Here is a 16,428-nt window from a genome sequence, read left to right as displayed (position 1 = left end):
TCTATCTGGGTCTGTGGTTGGTCTCTGTTTGGTACTAGATGATTCATTTCTAATCTTGTAGACTGAGATATTTCACTAGCAAAGATCATTTGCTTGTTGCAATCAATGTCTCATTTGGTGTATTATCTTTGGAATATACAGGACGGAGCTTTGTCGTTTCAGTGGGCAGAAAATTTACCCAGGAAGGGGAATTAGATTTATCCGATCTGATTCTCAGGTTAGCTAAACTCTTTTTTTTTTTTTTATGAATCCCCTGAGCTTATGAGATTTGATGTTTTTGGTCTTTAGTCTTATAATGGTGTTGGGGGTTTTTGTTTTTGTTTTTCATGGTTCCATCAGGTTTTCTTGTTTCTTAACTCAATTAAATACATTTGAAAAAAATTTATGTTATTGGGTCAAACAAAACATATGTTATGTTACAGTGCTTGATCCTTGTCCCCCGAAAACATGTCATTTTCCTATTTTTATAATATCTTAAAATTGCTCACGCACTGTGATCTTCTTTATTTATTACTCACGCACTGTGATCTTCCTCAGTTTCGTTTTTGTTTTCGAAAACACACTATATATATTAGTACTCCAGTTCCTGTGTTACTACGTTTGAGAAAGAAAAAAATGATGAGAGATTATTTTCTCTTTGTCATGTGTCATACGATTATGATATGTGTTCTAGTCAAATCCCAAAATCAAACCGCCGGTACGTACGTATCCTTTTTATTTTGTATAATAACGTTTTCTGTAAGATTCTAATTATGGTTTTCTCTGCAAGGTTTTATCAACGTCGCTTGCGGTTTGCCTTCCGTCGAATCTCCTTACGAAGATCGCTGGACTAATATGACATATACAACGGACGCCAAGTTGGTACAAGGTATGCCAGCGAGAAGGGTTGATAAGGCTTTTCAATCGAACATACGTAAGCAGTCTTTGAACCTACGATTCTTTCCAAATGGAAAACGAAATTGCTACAAGATTAACGTCAAGCAAGACACACAGTATCTCATAAGAGCGACATTCTTTTATGGAAATTATGACGGGGTAAATGTTATCCCGACCTTCGAACTCTACCTGGGCCCCAATATTTGGGCTAAGGTGTATGCTAATGATACCGTTAAGGAGGTGATCCACTTCACGAGGACCAAATCTATACAGATATGTCTAGTTGATATAGGTTCAGGCTCACCGTTCATAAACACCTTGGAGCTTCGACCATTGGATCCAAATGCGTATCGGACTACAACTGGTTCACTGAAGAAGTTGGTCCGGTTCTATCTTAGTAATTCAACAGATACTTCCTCCATTCGGTAAGAACCATTTTGATAAAATACTTAATTGGTGTACTATTTTGATCATCTCATACAAGATCTTCGCAGGTACCCAGATGATGTCTACGATCGTCGCTGGCGCAATTATTTCGAGGAAAAGCTCTGGTTACCAATAACTATGGGTCTCAGCTTAGACACTAATGATAACGAGTATGATCCGCCAGAAAAGGTCATGCAAACGGCAGCAATACCTATAGATGCTAACGCCACGTTGGAAGTTGAGTGGTCTGCAGAGTCTCCTACTACACAGATTTATGTCTACTTATACTTTTCGGAGCTTCAGATTCTACAAGCAAACGATACAAGGACAAGGGAATTCGATGTGTTTCTGAATGGAGCATCTTTTGATGAACCTATTTCTCCTGTACCACTACGCAGCACTACCGTGTTTAATGATGGTCCAAAGCTATGCACGGATGGGAAATGTGTATTGCAGCTTAAGAAAACATCACGGTCAACTCTTCCTCCTATTCTTAGCGCCTTGGAGGTATACACTGTCATGGATATCCTGCAATTGGAGACGAATGATGATGACGGTACATACTATATAGATTTCCTTTCAGTGTATATATGTGTGTGTGTGTGTACTGATTGCTTTCTCTATAATGACAGTTAATGGTATCAAGGATGTTCAGGATACCTATGATTTGAGAAGAATCACTTGGCAAGGAGATCCCTGTGTCCCGAAACAGTTTTTGTGGGAAGGTCTAAACTGCAACCAATCAGATAATTCTACACCACCGACAATTATTTCTTTGTAATATACCATTCATTCAATCATTTATAGATCTTGTAGTTTTTTTTTTTTTTTATCATGTGTCAAACTACTTATCGTACCATCTTCATCTATCCTGCAGAGACTTATCTTCAAGTGGTTTAACGGGGGTGCCGCGGAAGCAATTCAAAGTCTAGTTCACCTTCAAAAATTGTAAGTCTCTAGCTCCTCTGACCCAAACCTATATGTATATGTATTTTTCATGAATCTGATCTGGTGGTGTAACTTTCCTTTTGTTAATTTATGGTAGAGACTTGTCAAACAACAGTTTGAGCGGAGGAGTACCTGACTTTCTTGCCGACATGAAGTCTCTGTTTCTCATGTAAGCATTTCCCCCACACCACCTTTCCTTTTGGTTATAGCTTTCTCTTGAACATGTACGTTTATGTGTTTTGATTTTCTTACTCTAACAGAAACCTAAGTGACAACAATCTTAGCGGCTCGGTTCCCCAAACAATTATCCAGAAGAAAGGAATGAAATTAAAGTATGGTGTACATACTTTTCTATTTTACATTTTCCGGTTTTTATATATATATATATAGATAGATTTAACATATTACGTATTCTGCAGTGTTGAAGGAAACCCACTTCTCATTAAGGAAACCGGACCATGCGTAGAAGACAAGGGTAAAGATCACTTAAAATATATCGTAGTACCAGTCTCTATAGCAGTGGTGGTTACTTCCCTTGCCATTATTGTATCAGCACTGGTTGTTCTCTACTTCCTCTGCCGACAGAAAAGGTCACCAAGTGTCCAAGGTATTCTTAAATTAAAGAAGAACAACATATTAATTACAAGATGCAATATCGATGACTGGATATCTTTTTGACTTGTACGTATAACATAGTCTCAGGGCCACCATCAAATGTGCAAGAATCGGATGGTCTACCCACTGGATCATCTGAACTGACTGTAACGACCAGAATTGCGAGGTTTACGTACTCACAAGTCACAACCATGACTAATAACTTCCAAACAGTCATCGGGGAAGGAGGGTTTGGAAGCGTTTATCTTGGATTTGTCAACGGTGCAGAACAAGTAGCTGTTAAGGTCCTCTCTCAATCATCATCACAAGGAGATAGTCAGTTCAGAGCCGAGGTTACGTTTTTCCTCTCTCAAACCTAACCTCTTTAATGAAAACGTCCATGATTTATACATGAAACAAAAAATCTGGTTTGGTGTTTAGGTACAGCTACTGCTCAAGGTTCATCACAAGAACTTGGTTGGATTTGTTGGGTGTTGCCATGAGGGAGAGAATATATGATCAGACTCGGTGATGAACCTTGAGCAGTAGCTGAACCTTGAGCAGTAGCAGACCCGGCTCAAAGGTTCAAGGAAAAACGTAACCTCGGCTCAAGGTTCATCACAAGAACTTGGTTGGATTTGTAGGTACAGCTACTGCTCAAGGTTCATCACCGAGTCTGCTCAAGGTAGTTATTTGGAGATTCACCCTATAAACTTTTGTTTGTTTATTTATTTGGTTAAACCTTTGTGAATGCTAATATATATTTTGTGGCACAAGACTAGATTACTTACATAGCGGTTGTGCTCAGGCAATAGTTCAGAGAGACGTCAAAACAACAAATATTTTGTTGAATGAGCATTATGAAGCCAAGGTGGCTGATTTCGGGCTGTCAAAGTCACTCCCAATCAGAGAAAGCCATGTGTCGACCATTGTCGCTGGAACTCCCGGATACCTCGACCCGGAGTATGTATAATATTTCAATTTACAAAATATATTTGTTTCTTGTATTTTACAAAAAAAAAAAGGTATTTGTTATTTGTGTTTTTACAGATACTACAGAACGGGATGGTTAACTACAAACAGCGATGTGTATAGCTACGGAGTTGTACTGTTGGAGCTCCTCACAAACCAACCCGTGGTTGACCAAAGCCGTGAGCAGGATCATATTGGAGGGTGGGTAGGACTAAAGCTTACCAATGGAGGAGACATAAGCACCATCATGGATCCAAGACCCAGAAATTATAATTCTGGCTCTGCAAGGCAATATGTTGAGTTAGCCATGGCTTGCCTAAATCCATCTTCCTCGGAAAGACCGACCATGTCTCAGGTTGTTGATGAATTAAAGCAGTGTTTGGCATCTGAACTCTCAACAAGAGCAGGACCGAGTCGTGACACTGACATGGACAGTTAGTTCCACAGATACTGAAATAAAACCCGGCCGCAGCTCGATAGATTATTTTCTATTTACATGATGTTTCAATTTTCTCCACAAACTATCTTCAATTTCTTGTCAAACGCTACCAACTTGTCTTAAATTCTCAAGTGAAATAATATATTGAAATTCTCTTTTTGATTTTTTTTTTTGTTTTGCTAATGCGATATCCCATATATATAGCTCAATATTAAAAAAGATACAGTACATGGGTGATGGGTGTATTTCAATTTTGATGGAATCAATCAATTGTTGGAGAGAATAACACATGTTCTGACCTACTTGATTTGGGTGCCTTGACAATTTTGTCAGGATGGGTGGAGTTAGACTTCCCCACTCTAGAGCCAAAACCACTTCATTAATTGTTCTTTTTTTTCTTTTGGATAAATAAACAATCAACTATAACGACAAGTGCTTAATTTTGTCACGATGAAGAGCAGTCTTCGTTTTTTTCTATATAAAGGGATCACATAAAGATAATTTGATGAAATCAAGACTATGTTTAAAGCGTAAATCTCCTTTCTAATTTCGTAACCTTAAAAATAGCACAAACATAACAGACAAAAAACTCAAGACTATTGATAGTAAATTCCTTTTTCTTTGCTGCCAGAAAGAGAAAGCAAAATATTCTCATTTTTTATATAACATACTAGGAAAATGAAATAACAAAAACAGAAAGAAAAAAATTATCAAAAGAAAATGTAGAAAAAGTTTTCGTGATTAATCTCTCTGGTGTGTTGTCTCGGACAAGATGAATAATACATGGAGAGGAATTGTAGTGTGTTAATACTCTTCATCTTATCCACTGTTCTAGCTCCCGACGGTCCAATTGTTAAGTGTAGGAATACTGTCCGTCTTGGGCGAGCTGGTGTGTGTGTATAGTGCGCTAATATGACATGGAATATTAAATAGTACTATTAAGTGTCAGCTAATAAAATAAAATTAATAAATGTTACTGAGGAAACTTACTGTAACTAGTATAATGTATTTGTTTCGGTAAAATAATATAATATATACCGTATGTTTCTTAAATTTTTATGCAATTTCACATGAATTTTAAATATATATATATATTTATTTATTTAGAACAAGAGGGTTTATATATTCAAACCATCATTTACACACAAAAAAGTAAACATATTTTTTCAAACCATCATTTATGAAAGAAAAAAAAGTCATGTGAAATACTCTTGAACATTTGTTATAATCGGATGTTTTGAAAAGGACATTATTTTGTCTTACCTACACAACTAACAAGTGTGATGTTGGAGAAATTAAACACCATATCTAATGAAAAAGTTCGTTAGTTGTTGCCATAGTCTAGAGATCGATTTAGGTATTAATAGCGTTTGATTGTAAAGGAGAAAAAATAAAAGTAGGGTCTAGAGATTATTTGGTAACCATAAATACGATGATTTATAAGATTGTAAAAAAATAAATTGTTTTAATATTCACTATTATATTTAATGCATTTTCTTTTTAAAGTCAAATAACAATTTAAAGTTTTTATTTTTACAATATATAATTAAATGTATATATGTAATATTGCAATTATTTGACCAGATCAAAGCTAAATTAATATTCACCTTCCACTTTATGTCTCTATATAACATTCCATCTGTGTATAAACATTTTTAATCACAAAAAAAAATATGAAAATAATTATCAACTTCTCTCCAGTAAAAATAGTGGTTATTCTGCTTCTTCTTACATTTGGCTTTGTTCATAAATTAACAATTTTTGCTTTGTTCATAAATTAGCAATTACATTTGGCTTTGTTCATAATAGTTTTTGTATTAATTTTCTAAAATTTAGAGAACTTTTTTTTAGTTATGAGATTTTTTTGGTTAATTTATGGAGCTTTTTTTTGCTAAATATAATATATTTTTTATAAATTTTATAGATTTTTTTATTATTTTATTAAAACAAGGCCTCTTATATCAATTATAAGGCTCTTTTGCTAACTTTAAGTTTTTGTTTGCTAATTTTGGGGTCTTTTAAAATATTTATAGAGCCTTTTACTAATTATGGATCTATTATTTTTTTTAAAAATCAACAGAATTGGCCTCGAAAATTTGAGGCCCAATACAAATGTTTCATAGAAATTAGTGCAGGGTCGGGCCTGAATTATAGTATGTGGTTGTCTCTTAATACTCTTTGTCTTATACACTTTCTTCATCAGAATTGACTTATATAGATTAGCTGCCGGCGTCCCCGTTGTTTATTGTAGCAATGATGCCGTTGGTGGTCCTAATGTTACTCGACAGCCGTGCATACTTACTAATACGGGATGGTGAGGCGTTGCGTGGAGTATCATATGGTTTGCTAATATGACATGGAATATTATATATCATTACAGTTCAGTTCTAAGTATTTTTACTGTATAACTAGTGTAATATATGGTTTGTTTCTCTATATTGTATATTTGTATGTATCCTAAATGTTTATGCAATTTCACAATTATATAATATATATTTCACAACTATCATTTACCAAAACAAAATATTTATTCAACACAATCGGATGTTTTAAAAATTTCACAAAGGACATTTTTTTTTTGTTTTGTTTTTGGTCTTAATTACCTACGTACACAACAAAAAGTGATGTTGGAGAAATTAAACACCATACAGTATAATGTCATTTAACTAGGCCTCTAGTGTATATAGTGATTCACTAGGAACGTAAGGGAGCAAAAGCTGGCGAGAAGAATGGCACCAACGAACATAAGAGCCGTTGAGGTCAGGCCAGTCAGAGGAAGAGCAGTGTGTGTAATGGTGAAGCCAGAGTGAGAGAACTCGTTCTTGCTCCTCTTCTTTCAGTTCTGATATCATCTTCTCCAACACTTTCTCGAGCTCTTCTCGTTCCGAGCTTCTCAACACCGGTTTATCTGCTCCGTTGCTGGCTCGGCACAGCAATGGAATCCACGAAATAAGCATCTTTTTATTTGTCTCATCATCTCTCGTCGATTTCTCTTCATCTCTTTCCATCTCAGTGTCCTTCTTTGCTTCTTTGAACAATAAAGCTACACATAAAAAAAAAGGAAAAAAATCAAAAAATAATATCGTAAATAAGTAAATAGCATCATCCAATTTTTCTAAAATGGGAAAGAGATTATTTCTATTTACCATATTCACGAACGAAAAAAAAAAACAGTAATAATAATAATTTAACAGAGGAAGGAAGGAAGAAGAAAAATTACCAGAAATTTGGACCAAAGAAGATTGAAGCCGTGGCTCAGAAGAAAGAGCGAGCGAAGCCAAGTTAGAAGCCGAAGCCCATTTCTCAACGGCTTCACCGGCGAATCCATAAACCGCCATCTTCTCCACCAACCAAAGCAGTTCCGCCGCAAGTTTCTCGGCCGACTGATCCGCCGTCTCTTCTTCACCACCCCAACCAGTGAGTCCATCTCCCACGACGGCTCTAACCGCAGCTCTCACCATCCGGTTTAATCCATAACGAACCGGTTCACATGTATCTCTCCGGTTATTACACTCAACCGTCACCGCCGCCTCTAACCGGCTAAGCGTTCTACTGAACGACGCGTTTAAAACCCTACGGTTCAAATCGAACAAGGCGAATCCGTGATTCTCTTCGATTAGTCTCTCCGCCAAGGATCGAACCACTTGGTACTTTCTAGAACTCACCGGGATTTCATTCATAGCCGACAGCAACTGCCAAATCGCTCGACCGATTCCTGATTCTTCGCAATCGCTGATCATCTCGAGCTTCTTCTTCTTCTTCGTCGTCGTCGGATTAGGTTTTGCGAAAGAGACGACGACACAAGGAAAAGTGCGCAAGAAGAAGAGGAAACATGCGACGAGAAACACACGGAGTTTCTCGAGGAGCTTCGATTTCCCGGAGACATGATTGAGAGATTCATCGGCGAAAACAACCACGGCGATGATGATGTTGCGGAGGAGCTGAGGAACTACAGCAGCTGCTGATGATACCTTCTTCTCCATTCTTGTAACTGATTTGATTTTTTTTTTCTTCTCTTTCGTTGGTCGGTTATAAATATATATATATGATCAGACAGCTCTTTCCTTTTTTATTATTATTATAGACGGACGCGTTTTTCTTTTTTCTTTTTTTTTTTGACTTCGGTTTATAGTTCAAAATCGATACTGCAATGCCTTAGAACCGGAAGAAACAGACACGCCAGAGAATCAAATAGATACTTACAGACATGTTTTGCTTAATCATCTCTCTATTCTTACATATCAAGTAAACTAACTCAAGCTACAATAACGTTTTCTTGTTAACACTCTCTATATAAGGATTTCTTTTTATACCAATGTTCACATAAAAAAACTAAACCCTTAGGGACCACCAATCACCATGTAAACAATGTAAAATAACCCAACTGGTTTGTGTACAAAAGGCATTTTTTCCTAGGCGACAGGAATCTTTAGGTAACATTACATACAACAGAAAAAGAAAAAAAAAAAGAAACCTAAACATGAAATGTTAGAAAGCATTGTTGTATACCAGATGGATGTTTTTTTTTATGTACGGGGTTTTTACCCTCAGTTGCAGTGATCTATTATTCAAATGCAAGAGACATGAAACTGTCGTCATCCAGAAGAGAATCAATGTCGATTAAATCGTCTTCCTCGTTGTAATTTGCAGCTTCCTCTGTGTTGCTATTGTTGTTTTTCAATGCTGAGCTAGAAGAAGAAGCCTGCTCATGAAAATTTTACAAAGGAGAGTCTCAAGTTTCAACTATTTATTTAGGTGTATTAATTAGTCTATACTCAGATACGCAATTGTTACCTCGTTCTCACGGAAGCCTTCTACGACAGTCAATAGTCTACGGTATTGAGCCCTTGCCTCTGGATATTGAGCCATAGACTTCACTCGGGTTAGAGCCTTTTGAAGCCTTTCCTCTGTTTGTTTCCTTCCTTCCTTGAGAAAATCATAGTCATCTTCTTGTGGGGCAGGACATACAGGTTCCGCTGGCTTGGTGATTGTATCCCGTTTGAAACCGCGTAAGCCACTACCTTTACGCCTCCATCGCAATATGATTTTCTCAAGTAATCCTACGGACCAAATAATGGCTCGGTATTGTTTCCGGACTTGATGTCCTCTCACATGAGCCTGATAGGTTATCAATAAAAAATCCAACAATGTGACACAAGCAAAGACAACAAAAAAAAAACCTAAACTCAACATCTTCAACTTGAATATAAAAAAATGTAAGTTTTTCAAACCTGAATCTTGACGATTCTTTGTCGGATCAGAAGGAACTCCTTTCTCTTCTTCCAACCACGATATTTTTTCTGGATTTGAACTGCAGCAGCATGAACAGCACCATTACTGTGCNTTTTACAAAGGAGAGTCTCAAGTTTCAACTATTTATTTAGGTGTATTAATTAGTCTATACTCAGATACGCAATTGTTACCTCGTTCTCACGGAAGCCTTCTACGACAGTCAATAGTCTACGGTATTGAGCCCTTGCCTCTGGATATTGAGCCATAGACTTCACTCGGGTTAGAGCCTTTTGAAGCCTTTCCTCTGTTTGTTTCCTTCCTTCCTTGAGAAAATCATAGTCATCTTCTTGTGGGGCAGGACATACAGGTTCCGCTGGCTTGGTGATTGTATCCCGTTTGAAACCGCGTAAGCCACTACCTTTACGCCTCCATCGCAATATGATTTTCTCAAGTAATCCTACGGACCAAATAATGGCTCGGTATTGTTTCCGGACTTGATGCCCTCTCACATGAGCCTGATAGGTTATCAATAAAAAATCCAACAATGTGACACAAGCAAAGACAACAAAAAAAAACCTAAACTCAACATCTTCAACTTGAATATAAAAAAATGTAAGTTTTTCAAACCTGAATCTTGACGATTCTTTGTCGGATCAGAAGGAACTCCTTTCTCTTCTTCCAACCACGATATTTTTTCTGGATTTGAACTGCAGCAGCATGAACAGCACCATTACTGTGCCCTGGCTTCTTAGTCTTCGCAGCTGCAAAAGAAACAGCTAACTCGTCGGATATATCAAATTCGTTGTCACCACCAAGTTCAGAGAGCTGTTTCCGCTGGAACGACTGCATCCTGAACACTTGATGAAGACGATCAGCTGCTTGTGTAGCATTAAGGACAGCAGTAAGTGAATCCTTCATCGAAAGTGTTTCTGGTACATCACCATAACTCATAGGAGTAGCTGTTCGCTCCGCTACTGTTAGAACAGCTTTTGCTCCAGAGGAGTCAGCGGAGCTGTTTTCTTTAGCGTCCACTGTTAGCTTTTCAAGGTAGCTAGTGAGGGATGACTCTGCAAGGAAACCCGATATTCCCCTGTGTCCATTTCCATAAGCCAAGTCCGCAGCTGTTTTACCCAAAGGATGTTCTGGAGATGGGTCCGCCAAAGCTCCAGCATCAGCACCCAGAGAGACAAGTACAGCAACAGTATCCTCTCTGAAGTTTAACAGTACAGACAGAGTTAGTATCATTATGGATATACGAACCAACAACTGTCAGAGTAAAAAACAAAACGGTCAAAAAGAATTTTAAGAGCTAAAGCTCAATCATATATCATTAGAAGACTGAGAACTTTTAAACCCTATGATGAATGATGAGAAGTTTTTTATGAAAAAGAAAGCAAGTGAAGGAAGATAATGCTGAGGTCCTTGCCTGCCACTGAATGCAGCCCAATGAAGAGCAGACCACCCATTTGCATCGCGGAAGTTGATGCTCACTCCTGCTGCTAATATTGGCTTTATCCCCCAATCGTACCCAAGCGCTGCGGCAAGATGTAGAACACCCTGTCCATCTTCATCTAATATATTCGGACCCTTGCCCTCTTCAGTCACCTTATGGATGAGCCACAGATATAACTTATCTTCAAACTCTTCCCTAATCAGTCGCTCTTTTGCTTCCAGAGCGCTTAAATCTTTCTCAACTGTTCCGGGAAGAAGCGACTCTTTCTCATCTTTCAGCAACATGATTTTGCTGATTTTTCTTCGTTTCTCCCCAACATTTTCAAATATATGGTGTTCCTCAACAGAAGATCTGAGTGCCAGCAAACTATCAAACCGCAAATGAAGCGATGCTTCTATTGTATTGGCACCATAAATGTCAGTAGCATTTAACTTTCTGGTAGACCCAGGAAGGAAATCGAATTCTCGTACTTCACTGCAAGAGAATCTGTCAGAACATGTAATATAGAATGGGACTCGACCGACTTCATGTGGCGGAGCATGACAACAAAGAACACCATCTACTAATATCTCAGCTGGGACCTCCACTTCTCCAAACATGCATGACCAGCTGTAGCTAGTTACTTCCTGAGGACTCAACAGAAATGTCCCAATAACCATTACCTGTTCGAAAAAATAAAATGGTAGATGAGAAAGGAGTTATCTCTCCTTACAAAAACCTTCAAAGCAAAAAAAAAAAGATGGAAAATAAAACCTAAAAGGGTAATACCGGTTCATTAACAATACATACAACAGAACAGCAGAATGAAAGTGCTGTTCCTAAGCATATATGGGCTTAACACTTACATAAAGAATGAAAAGGTTTTCTATGAAAAAGGCTTAGAATTTTTTACCAGAGAAAAGAGTGAAACAAAACTAAATTTACAAAAAGAAAGATAAAATTGGCAAATTGGATTAGCCAAGAACCATCTTAACTGAATGCTACACCACAAAACCATATCTCAAAAATAACATTAAAAACTACCTCAACTTCTGAGTCGGTCTGAGTCCATTTGGGCCAAAAGTCGATCATAGTGAAGCGCTGATCCTCGGACAGAGAAGGACTTAAGGAAGACCCAGCTGCTGCAGTTTCACATTCAACAGAAGTCCATGCAATACCTCCAGATGAAGACTGCATCTGCAAGTCCTCCATCTCCCCAAGTTCTTTACTAACCCACCGAGAAAAGCTGTCAACCTTTTTCAAACTATCCTCTTTTTTTAACAATGCTTTTCTAAGAGGTAGCGTTTGGTTTGCACTTGCTTCATATATAAGATCCTCGGGGCCTAATTTAGGTATATATGCTGCTTCATTATTAGTAAAAGGAGCTTGAAAACTACTAGGCTGCTGATTTTGACTGCCAAGAAGACTGGAAAATGTCCCGAAATTTTCATGTCCTCTTTGCCCAAATAAGGCAAGATCAGTAGTATCAGTCATCCCAGAATGCGAATCCATGGGCCATTTTTGCAATGGCACGCTTTCCTGAACAGGGATCTAGTAGAGAAGAGAATCTTAAAATCAGATCTTTTCAAAGAACCAACATTCATAATGAGAAAATGTATGCTTGAATAGTTAAGTAAAAAAATTACAATGGCACCATAAGAAAAACATAGGCATAGATTCTACATAGATTCTACATAGATTTAAAATGAATGGCTTAGATATAAGTATGCATATATCACCTGCCAATTTACTTGATTTTGAAGAGGCTGTGTCTGAGTCAACGGAGCATTATAAGGTAGATTCTGGTATCTTGCCAATGAATTCTCAAAGGAAGCATCCCATGCTGGGACATCACCTGATCTTTGGGAGTCACTTTCTTTTACTCTGTTCCCATGAACCTGCGAAACAAGTCCAATGCCAGGAGCTGACGTCCAACCATCTGGATTTCCTAGGAAGAGAAGAAGACAATCTCAGCAAACATGCAGAAGTTTGGTAAGGCAAGGTAGCTTGTAAAGCAAAAAGCAAATATGGTACCCAAAACAGAGGCCGTATTACAAGAATTCATTGTGATAGCATTCTGATGATGTATTATCTGAGGAACAACAGTTTGAGGTTCAGGATTTGGTTGCAAACTGGAACTTGCTTGACGACTATCCCCTGCGTCAAAATGATATTAGTTTGTGTTGAAGCAGAACCAAGAGCAGAAATACAATCAACCACAGAGGCTCATCAGTGAAAAAAACTACATTCTTAAACAAAAGATACAAAAGCAGATTATATAAGAGAGAAATTATATACCAGAATCAGCATCTTCACATAATGGTGACAATATGCTGGATCGGGTTGCTGTTGAATCAACATTTACAGAGCCGGTGCCACTCAACGAATTTGAATGGTTTTCTTTAGTTCCACCGGTACTCATCCGGTTACCCTGTATAATAGCATGACTACATCAAAACCACCCGTAGGACTGACAGCATCCACTTACAATATAATGTTGAGTGATGGAAGTTCATATTTTGAGAACATATTAGCATTGTACCAAAATAAAAGTTATACCTTAACCTCCAGGTAGTGAACAAAAACAATGTGCATCAGATCCCTGTATTCATATAACATACAAACAGTGGGATCAGCACAAAAACTGGAAAGTAACACCAAATGAAGAATAGTACCAACAAGCATATTTCATCCCAGAAGACAGGGATTTTAGGGATCACTTGAAATGGCCTTTGGTTTAGCCTTGTATGAACATTATTATCCATTCATCTCACAACCTAGTCTCGGAAATTATTATAATAATATTCCTTTTCTCTGTTCTTTCGAGGTCATGTTCTGCTAATAAAATAAGAAGGCCATTCGCAGGACGCTAGAAGACTACCAGGCACACTAAATATGGTTCGATTTAAAGAAGAAAAATGCAGTGAACAAAGCAGAGAAATGCAGAAAGATAAACGTTTATGGTGCTAAACAGAAAAAAACATATGAAATAAGGACAAAGATATAATAGACTCACTGTTCAAGCATCCAGTAGCACCGCCTCTGGAAGTTCTCATTATCTTCTCCATGGGCGTAGTAACAATGTAACACATCAATGCTTCCTACCTGTATAAATTTAAACAATGTTACTACTCTCTAACAATGTAAAACCAAGCAAATTGGTTTCAAAATCTGCACTAATATATAGCGAGGAGACATGAAAGGAAATATTAACCTTCAGCTTTTCGTGAGCCTCTTTAACCGTCTTCCCATCTTTCTTCTTCCTCCAGTTGTGCCCATCTTTTCGGAAATATCTGAGCACCTTCCTATCAAAGAGAAAGAGTGAACCACCTACAAGAGCAGGAAATTTTCTGTCAATTTAGAGAATACAAAACCGCAATAAATTGTTGCACAACACACAAAACTTGTTAACTAATCAGGGACTAACAGTATAAACGGGGGGAGTGTAAGTTAGGAGAAATGATGGAAATCAGGAAGAAAAGAAAACATACTGGGAGGTCGGTTGGGAGGCTCGGAGGCAATATGAAACTTTTGATGATTGCGAAGAATTTCACAAATCTCAGCAGGTCTCAGCCACCTGTGTTGTGCTTCTGACAGCAACTGCTTGATATCTACAAAAGTTCATAATAAAATGGTAAGAAACACATTAAAAGCTACCGAATCAGCATACAGTTCCATAGCTAAACATCCATTAACACTCCCTTGCACTAACCAATATCAATTAAAAAAATATATCAAATGCAACAGCGCAATCTAACTAATAGTGATCAGATCCAAACAACTAAAACTAAAAAGGAGTAAAAAACACGGCAAGGAAGATAGTAATAAAAAATGATAGAAACGCGTAGAGAGAGAACCTAATCGAGGAGCAAATCCGAAAGATCCGCGATCCGCCATGGAACATAAACCCAAAAACAAAAACAAAAAACACCAGAGAGAGAGAGAGAGATCTCTAGCTGTCGCAATCACAGATAAATCAAACGAACCCTAAATCGATCTAGGGGTTATGTAAGAAGTGAGCTGCTCTGTATAAATTATTTTTTTCCGAGCTTTTCCAGGTGTGAAAGCGATTCGATGATTTTTTTTTTTTCCTTTTCTCTTGTCTTTTGAGGGAGAGGGAGCAAGAGGAAATCGGAAGGAAAGCGCCGATATGGTGGTGGAGGAGGTTCGTTTTTTACAAAAAGGATCACATTTTTATCCACTAAGAATTTTACACATGGCCACATGGGGAGGGGTGTGTTGAAAATTTTATTCAATGTGTTTACCTTATCTCACTACTAATGCAAATTATAATCTTACATTGATCATTAAAATATTGAAAATTAGTGAAAAGTTTTCAAATTGAACTACTATTATTTACATTAAATACAATACTGAAATGATGATAAGACAGTATCTAATTAAATTGTTAATATAATTAATGAAATTAATAAATACTGCACTTGGAAAATGACACATTAAGGAAGTTTACAACTTCCCCCTTTTAGTGACTTATCTAGTTTATCTTATGAAGTTAATTATTTAAGGTAAGCCGAATCCAAAACATATTGGACCGGGCTGTTCAGTCAAGACCAAGATTCACGTGCGCTATGAACGTTTCACTTCAAGATTCGGACAAGCTGAATGTGCATTCGTTCATGTACTCCTCAAAATCATTCACATAGAAAGATAATATTTCTTAATACTAAAAGCAAGCAACAACAGTTGAATATGAGCCACGTGTATTCAGCAGCATTCGCCGCGAAACAGCTGATCTCATGACGATTTTTTTGTCTTCTTGTTTCCTCAACTACTTTACACACTATCTCTTAGTCTATATCTTTCAAGAAAAAAACAGAGTTGGATCAATTTTTTTTTTCACTCAGACAACAAACCTCTTACCTGAGAAGTGAAATCTATAAGTAATACGAGAGAGTGCCGTGAGATGAGTCAACTCGTTAGGAGAACAGCTTTACGAGCTCTCCTAGTTTGCGGCGGAGGAACCTGTAACATGCCCGTGAGGTCTGTTTACTCTGCTTTCGTCATTAAAAGTCCGGATGAGATAACAAAACGGATGCAAATTCATGGTAGGTGCGGTCGTTTTGGCGATTTCAATATCGGTTCTACCCATGTGCAAGGTGTGCATATTTGTAGATGATTCTCATATGTATACAACTTTATAAACAAAATTTACATTACCCTAAGAAGAAAATAACAAATAACTAACTAGGATTTGTATATTCTCAATTTCAAGTAGGGGAATCTCAGCTTGAATTGGAGGAGGATGAGTTCTGCATCGGCGATGGAGAAGAAAGTTGAAAACTCGACGGTGAAGAAGGATCAAAACGGCGGTGGATCGGTGGCGGTTCCAAGTTATTGGGGAATAGAGACAGCAAAGATGAAAATTTCTCGCTGAGATGGATCGGACTGGCCTTGGAACTCTTTATGGTAAATTTATATACATACCAAATTTACGTAGCTAGACAAATTAAGCATTTTAATATGAATTATGTATATTTTGAACAGCCAT

The 16,428-nt window shown here is 37.5% G+C and overlaps 4 protein-coding genes across 7 annotated transcripts; 2 read left to right on the top strand and 2 right to left on the bottom strand.

Moving 5' to 3' along the window:
- LOC104729067 (probable LRR receptor-like serine/threonine-protein kinase At1g51820) lies at positions 110 to 3,356 on the top strand. 2 transcript variants are annotated; one of them, XM_019232472.1, is made up of 11 exons: positions 110 to 217; positions 340 to 697; positions 770 to 1,301; positions 1,371 to 1,858; positions 1,935 to 2,079; positions 2,180 to 2,250; positions 2,348 to 2,419; positions 2,511 to 2,582; positions 2,670 to 2,857; positions 2,947 to 3,197; positions 3,286 to 3,356. In XM_019232472.1, the coding sequence occupies exons 2-6, from the start codon at positions 448 to 450 to the stop codon at positions 2,232 to 2,234; spliced, it is 1,470 nt and encodes a 489-aa protein (XP_019088017.1). In that variant the 5' UTR covers positions 110 to 217; positions 340 to 447; the 3' UTR covers positions 2,235 to 2,250; positions 2,348 to 2,419; positions 2,511 to 2,582; positions 2,670 to 2,857; positions 2,947 to 3,197; positions 3,286 to 3,356. The 2 variants fall into 2 exon arrangements, with proteins under 2 accessions (XP_019088017.1, XP_019088018.1); XM_019232473.1 differs by having other exon boundaries at positions 340 to 1,301.
- LOC109125135 (probable LRR receptor-like serine/threonine-protein kinase At1g51820) lies at positions 3,057 to 4,421 on the top strand. The gene is made up of 5 exons (XM_019232146.1): positions 3,057 to 3,202; positions 3,286 to 3,372; positions 3,489 to 3,529; positions 3,627 to 3,807; positions 3,895 to 4,421. The coding sequence occupies exons 1-5, from the start codon at positions 3,057 to 3,059 to the stop codon at positions 4,253 to 4,255; spliced, it is 816 nt and encodes a 271-aa protein (XP_019087691.1). The 3' UTR covers positions 4,256 to 4,421.
- Positions 6,794 to 8,287, bottom strand: LOC104727054. Its single transcript, XM_010446054.2, has 2 exons — positions 7,476 to 8,287; positions 6,794 to 7,298 (listed from the first exon to the last, which is right to left on the bottom strand). The coding sequence occupies exons 1-2, from the start codon at positions 8,236 to 8,238 to the stop codon at positions 6,922 to 6,924; spliced, it is 1,140 nt and encodes a 379-aa protein (XP_010444356.1). The 5' UTR covers positions 8,239 to 8,287; the 3' UTR covers positions 6,794 to 6,921.
- On the bottom strand, positions 8,610 to 15,084 carry LOC104727053 (calmodulin-binding transcription activator 2-like). Of its 3 annotated transcripts, none has more exons than XM_010446050.2 (14): positions 14,777 to 15,083; positions 14,411 to 14,530; positions 14,134 to 14,249; positions 13,936 to 14,024; positions 13,479 to 13,521; positions 13,218 to 13,350; positions 12,954 to 13,076; positions 12,659 to 12,867; positions 11,964 to 12,470; positions 10,914 to 11,602; positions 10,216 to 10,697; positions 9,487 to 9,587; positions 9,050 to 9,373; positions 8,610 to 8,957 (listed from the first exon to the last, which is right to left on the bottom strand). In XM_010446050.2, the coding sequence occupies exons 1-14, from the start codon at positions 14,814 to 14,816 to the stop codon at positions 8,820 to 8,822; spliced, it is 3,114 nt and encodes a 1,037-aa protein (XP_010444352.1). In that variant the 5' UTR covers positions 14,817 to 15,083; the 3' UTR covers positions 8,610 to 8,819. The 3 variants fall into 3 exon arrangements, with proteins under 3 accessions (XP_010444352.1, XP_010444354.1, XP_010444355.1); XM_010446052.2 differs by having other exon boundaries at positions 11,964 to 12,458; XM_010446053.1 differs by lacking the exons at positions 9,050 to 9,373; positions 9,487 to 9,587 and adding an exon at positions 9,679 to 10,002 and having other exon boundaries at positions 10,115 to 10,697; positions 14,777 to 15,084.

The sequence above is a fragment of the Camelina sativa genome, chromosome 11 (genome assembly GCF_000633955.1).
Source record: "Camelina sativa cultivar DH55 chromosome 11, Cs, whole genome shotgun sequence".
NCBI lineage: Eukaryota > Viridiplantae > Streptophyta > Magnoliopsida > Brassicales > Brassicaceae > Camelina > Camelina sativa.
The sequence above is the reverse complement of the archived record's forward strand: the minus strand, read 5'-3'. Positions and strand labels throughout refer to the sequence as shown.

Coding starts and splice junctions, on each gene's coding strand:
- LOC104729067 (XM_019232472.1), top strand. CDS start 448: ATGTCATTTTCCTATTTTTATAATATCTTAAAATTGCTCACGCACTGT. Junction 698..769: donor ATCCCAAAATCAAACCGCCG/GTACGTACGTAT, acceptor TTTCTCTGCAAG/GTTTTATCAACGTCGCTTGC. Junction 2,080..2,179: donor CCACCGACAATTATTTCTTT/GTAATATACCAT, acceptor TCTATCCTGCAG/AGACTTATCTTCAAGTGGTT.
- LOC109125135 (XM_019232146.1), top strand. CDS start 3,057: ATGACTAATAACTTCCAAACAGTCATCGGGGAAGGAGGGTTTGGAAGC. Junction 3,203..3,285: donor CAGTTCAGAGCCGAGGTTAC/GTTTTTCCTCTC, acceptor TTTGGTGTTTAG/GTACAGCTACTGCTCAAGGT. Junction 3,530..3,626: donor CATCACCGAGTCTGCTCAAG/GTAGTTATTTGG, acceptor GCACAAGACTAG/ATTACTTACATAGCGGTTGT.
- LOC104727054 (XM_010446054.2), bottom strand. CDS start 8,238: ATGGAGAAGAAGGTATCATCAGCAGCTGCTGTAGTTCCTCAGCTCCTC. Junction 7,299..7,475: donor TTCTTTGGTCCAAATTTCTG/GTAATTTTTCTT, acceptor TTTTATGTGTAG/CTTTATTGTTCAAAGAAGCA.
- LOC104727053 (XM_010446053.1), bottom strand. CDS start 14,816: ATGGCGGATCGCGGATCTTTCGGATTTGCTCCTCGATTAG. Junction 13,522..13,935: donor TGCTACTGGATGCTTGAACA/GTGAGTCTATTA, acceptor ATATGAATACAG/GGATCTGATGCACATTGTTT. Junction 10,698..10,913: donor TGGGCTGCATTCAGTGGCAG/GCAAGGACCTCA, acceptor GTTAAACTTCAG/AGAGGATACTGTTGCTGTAC.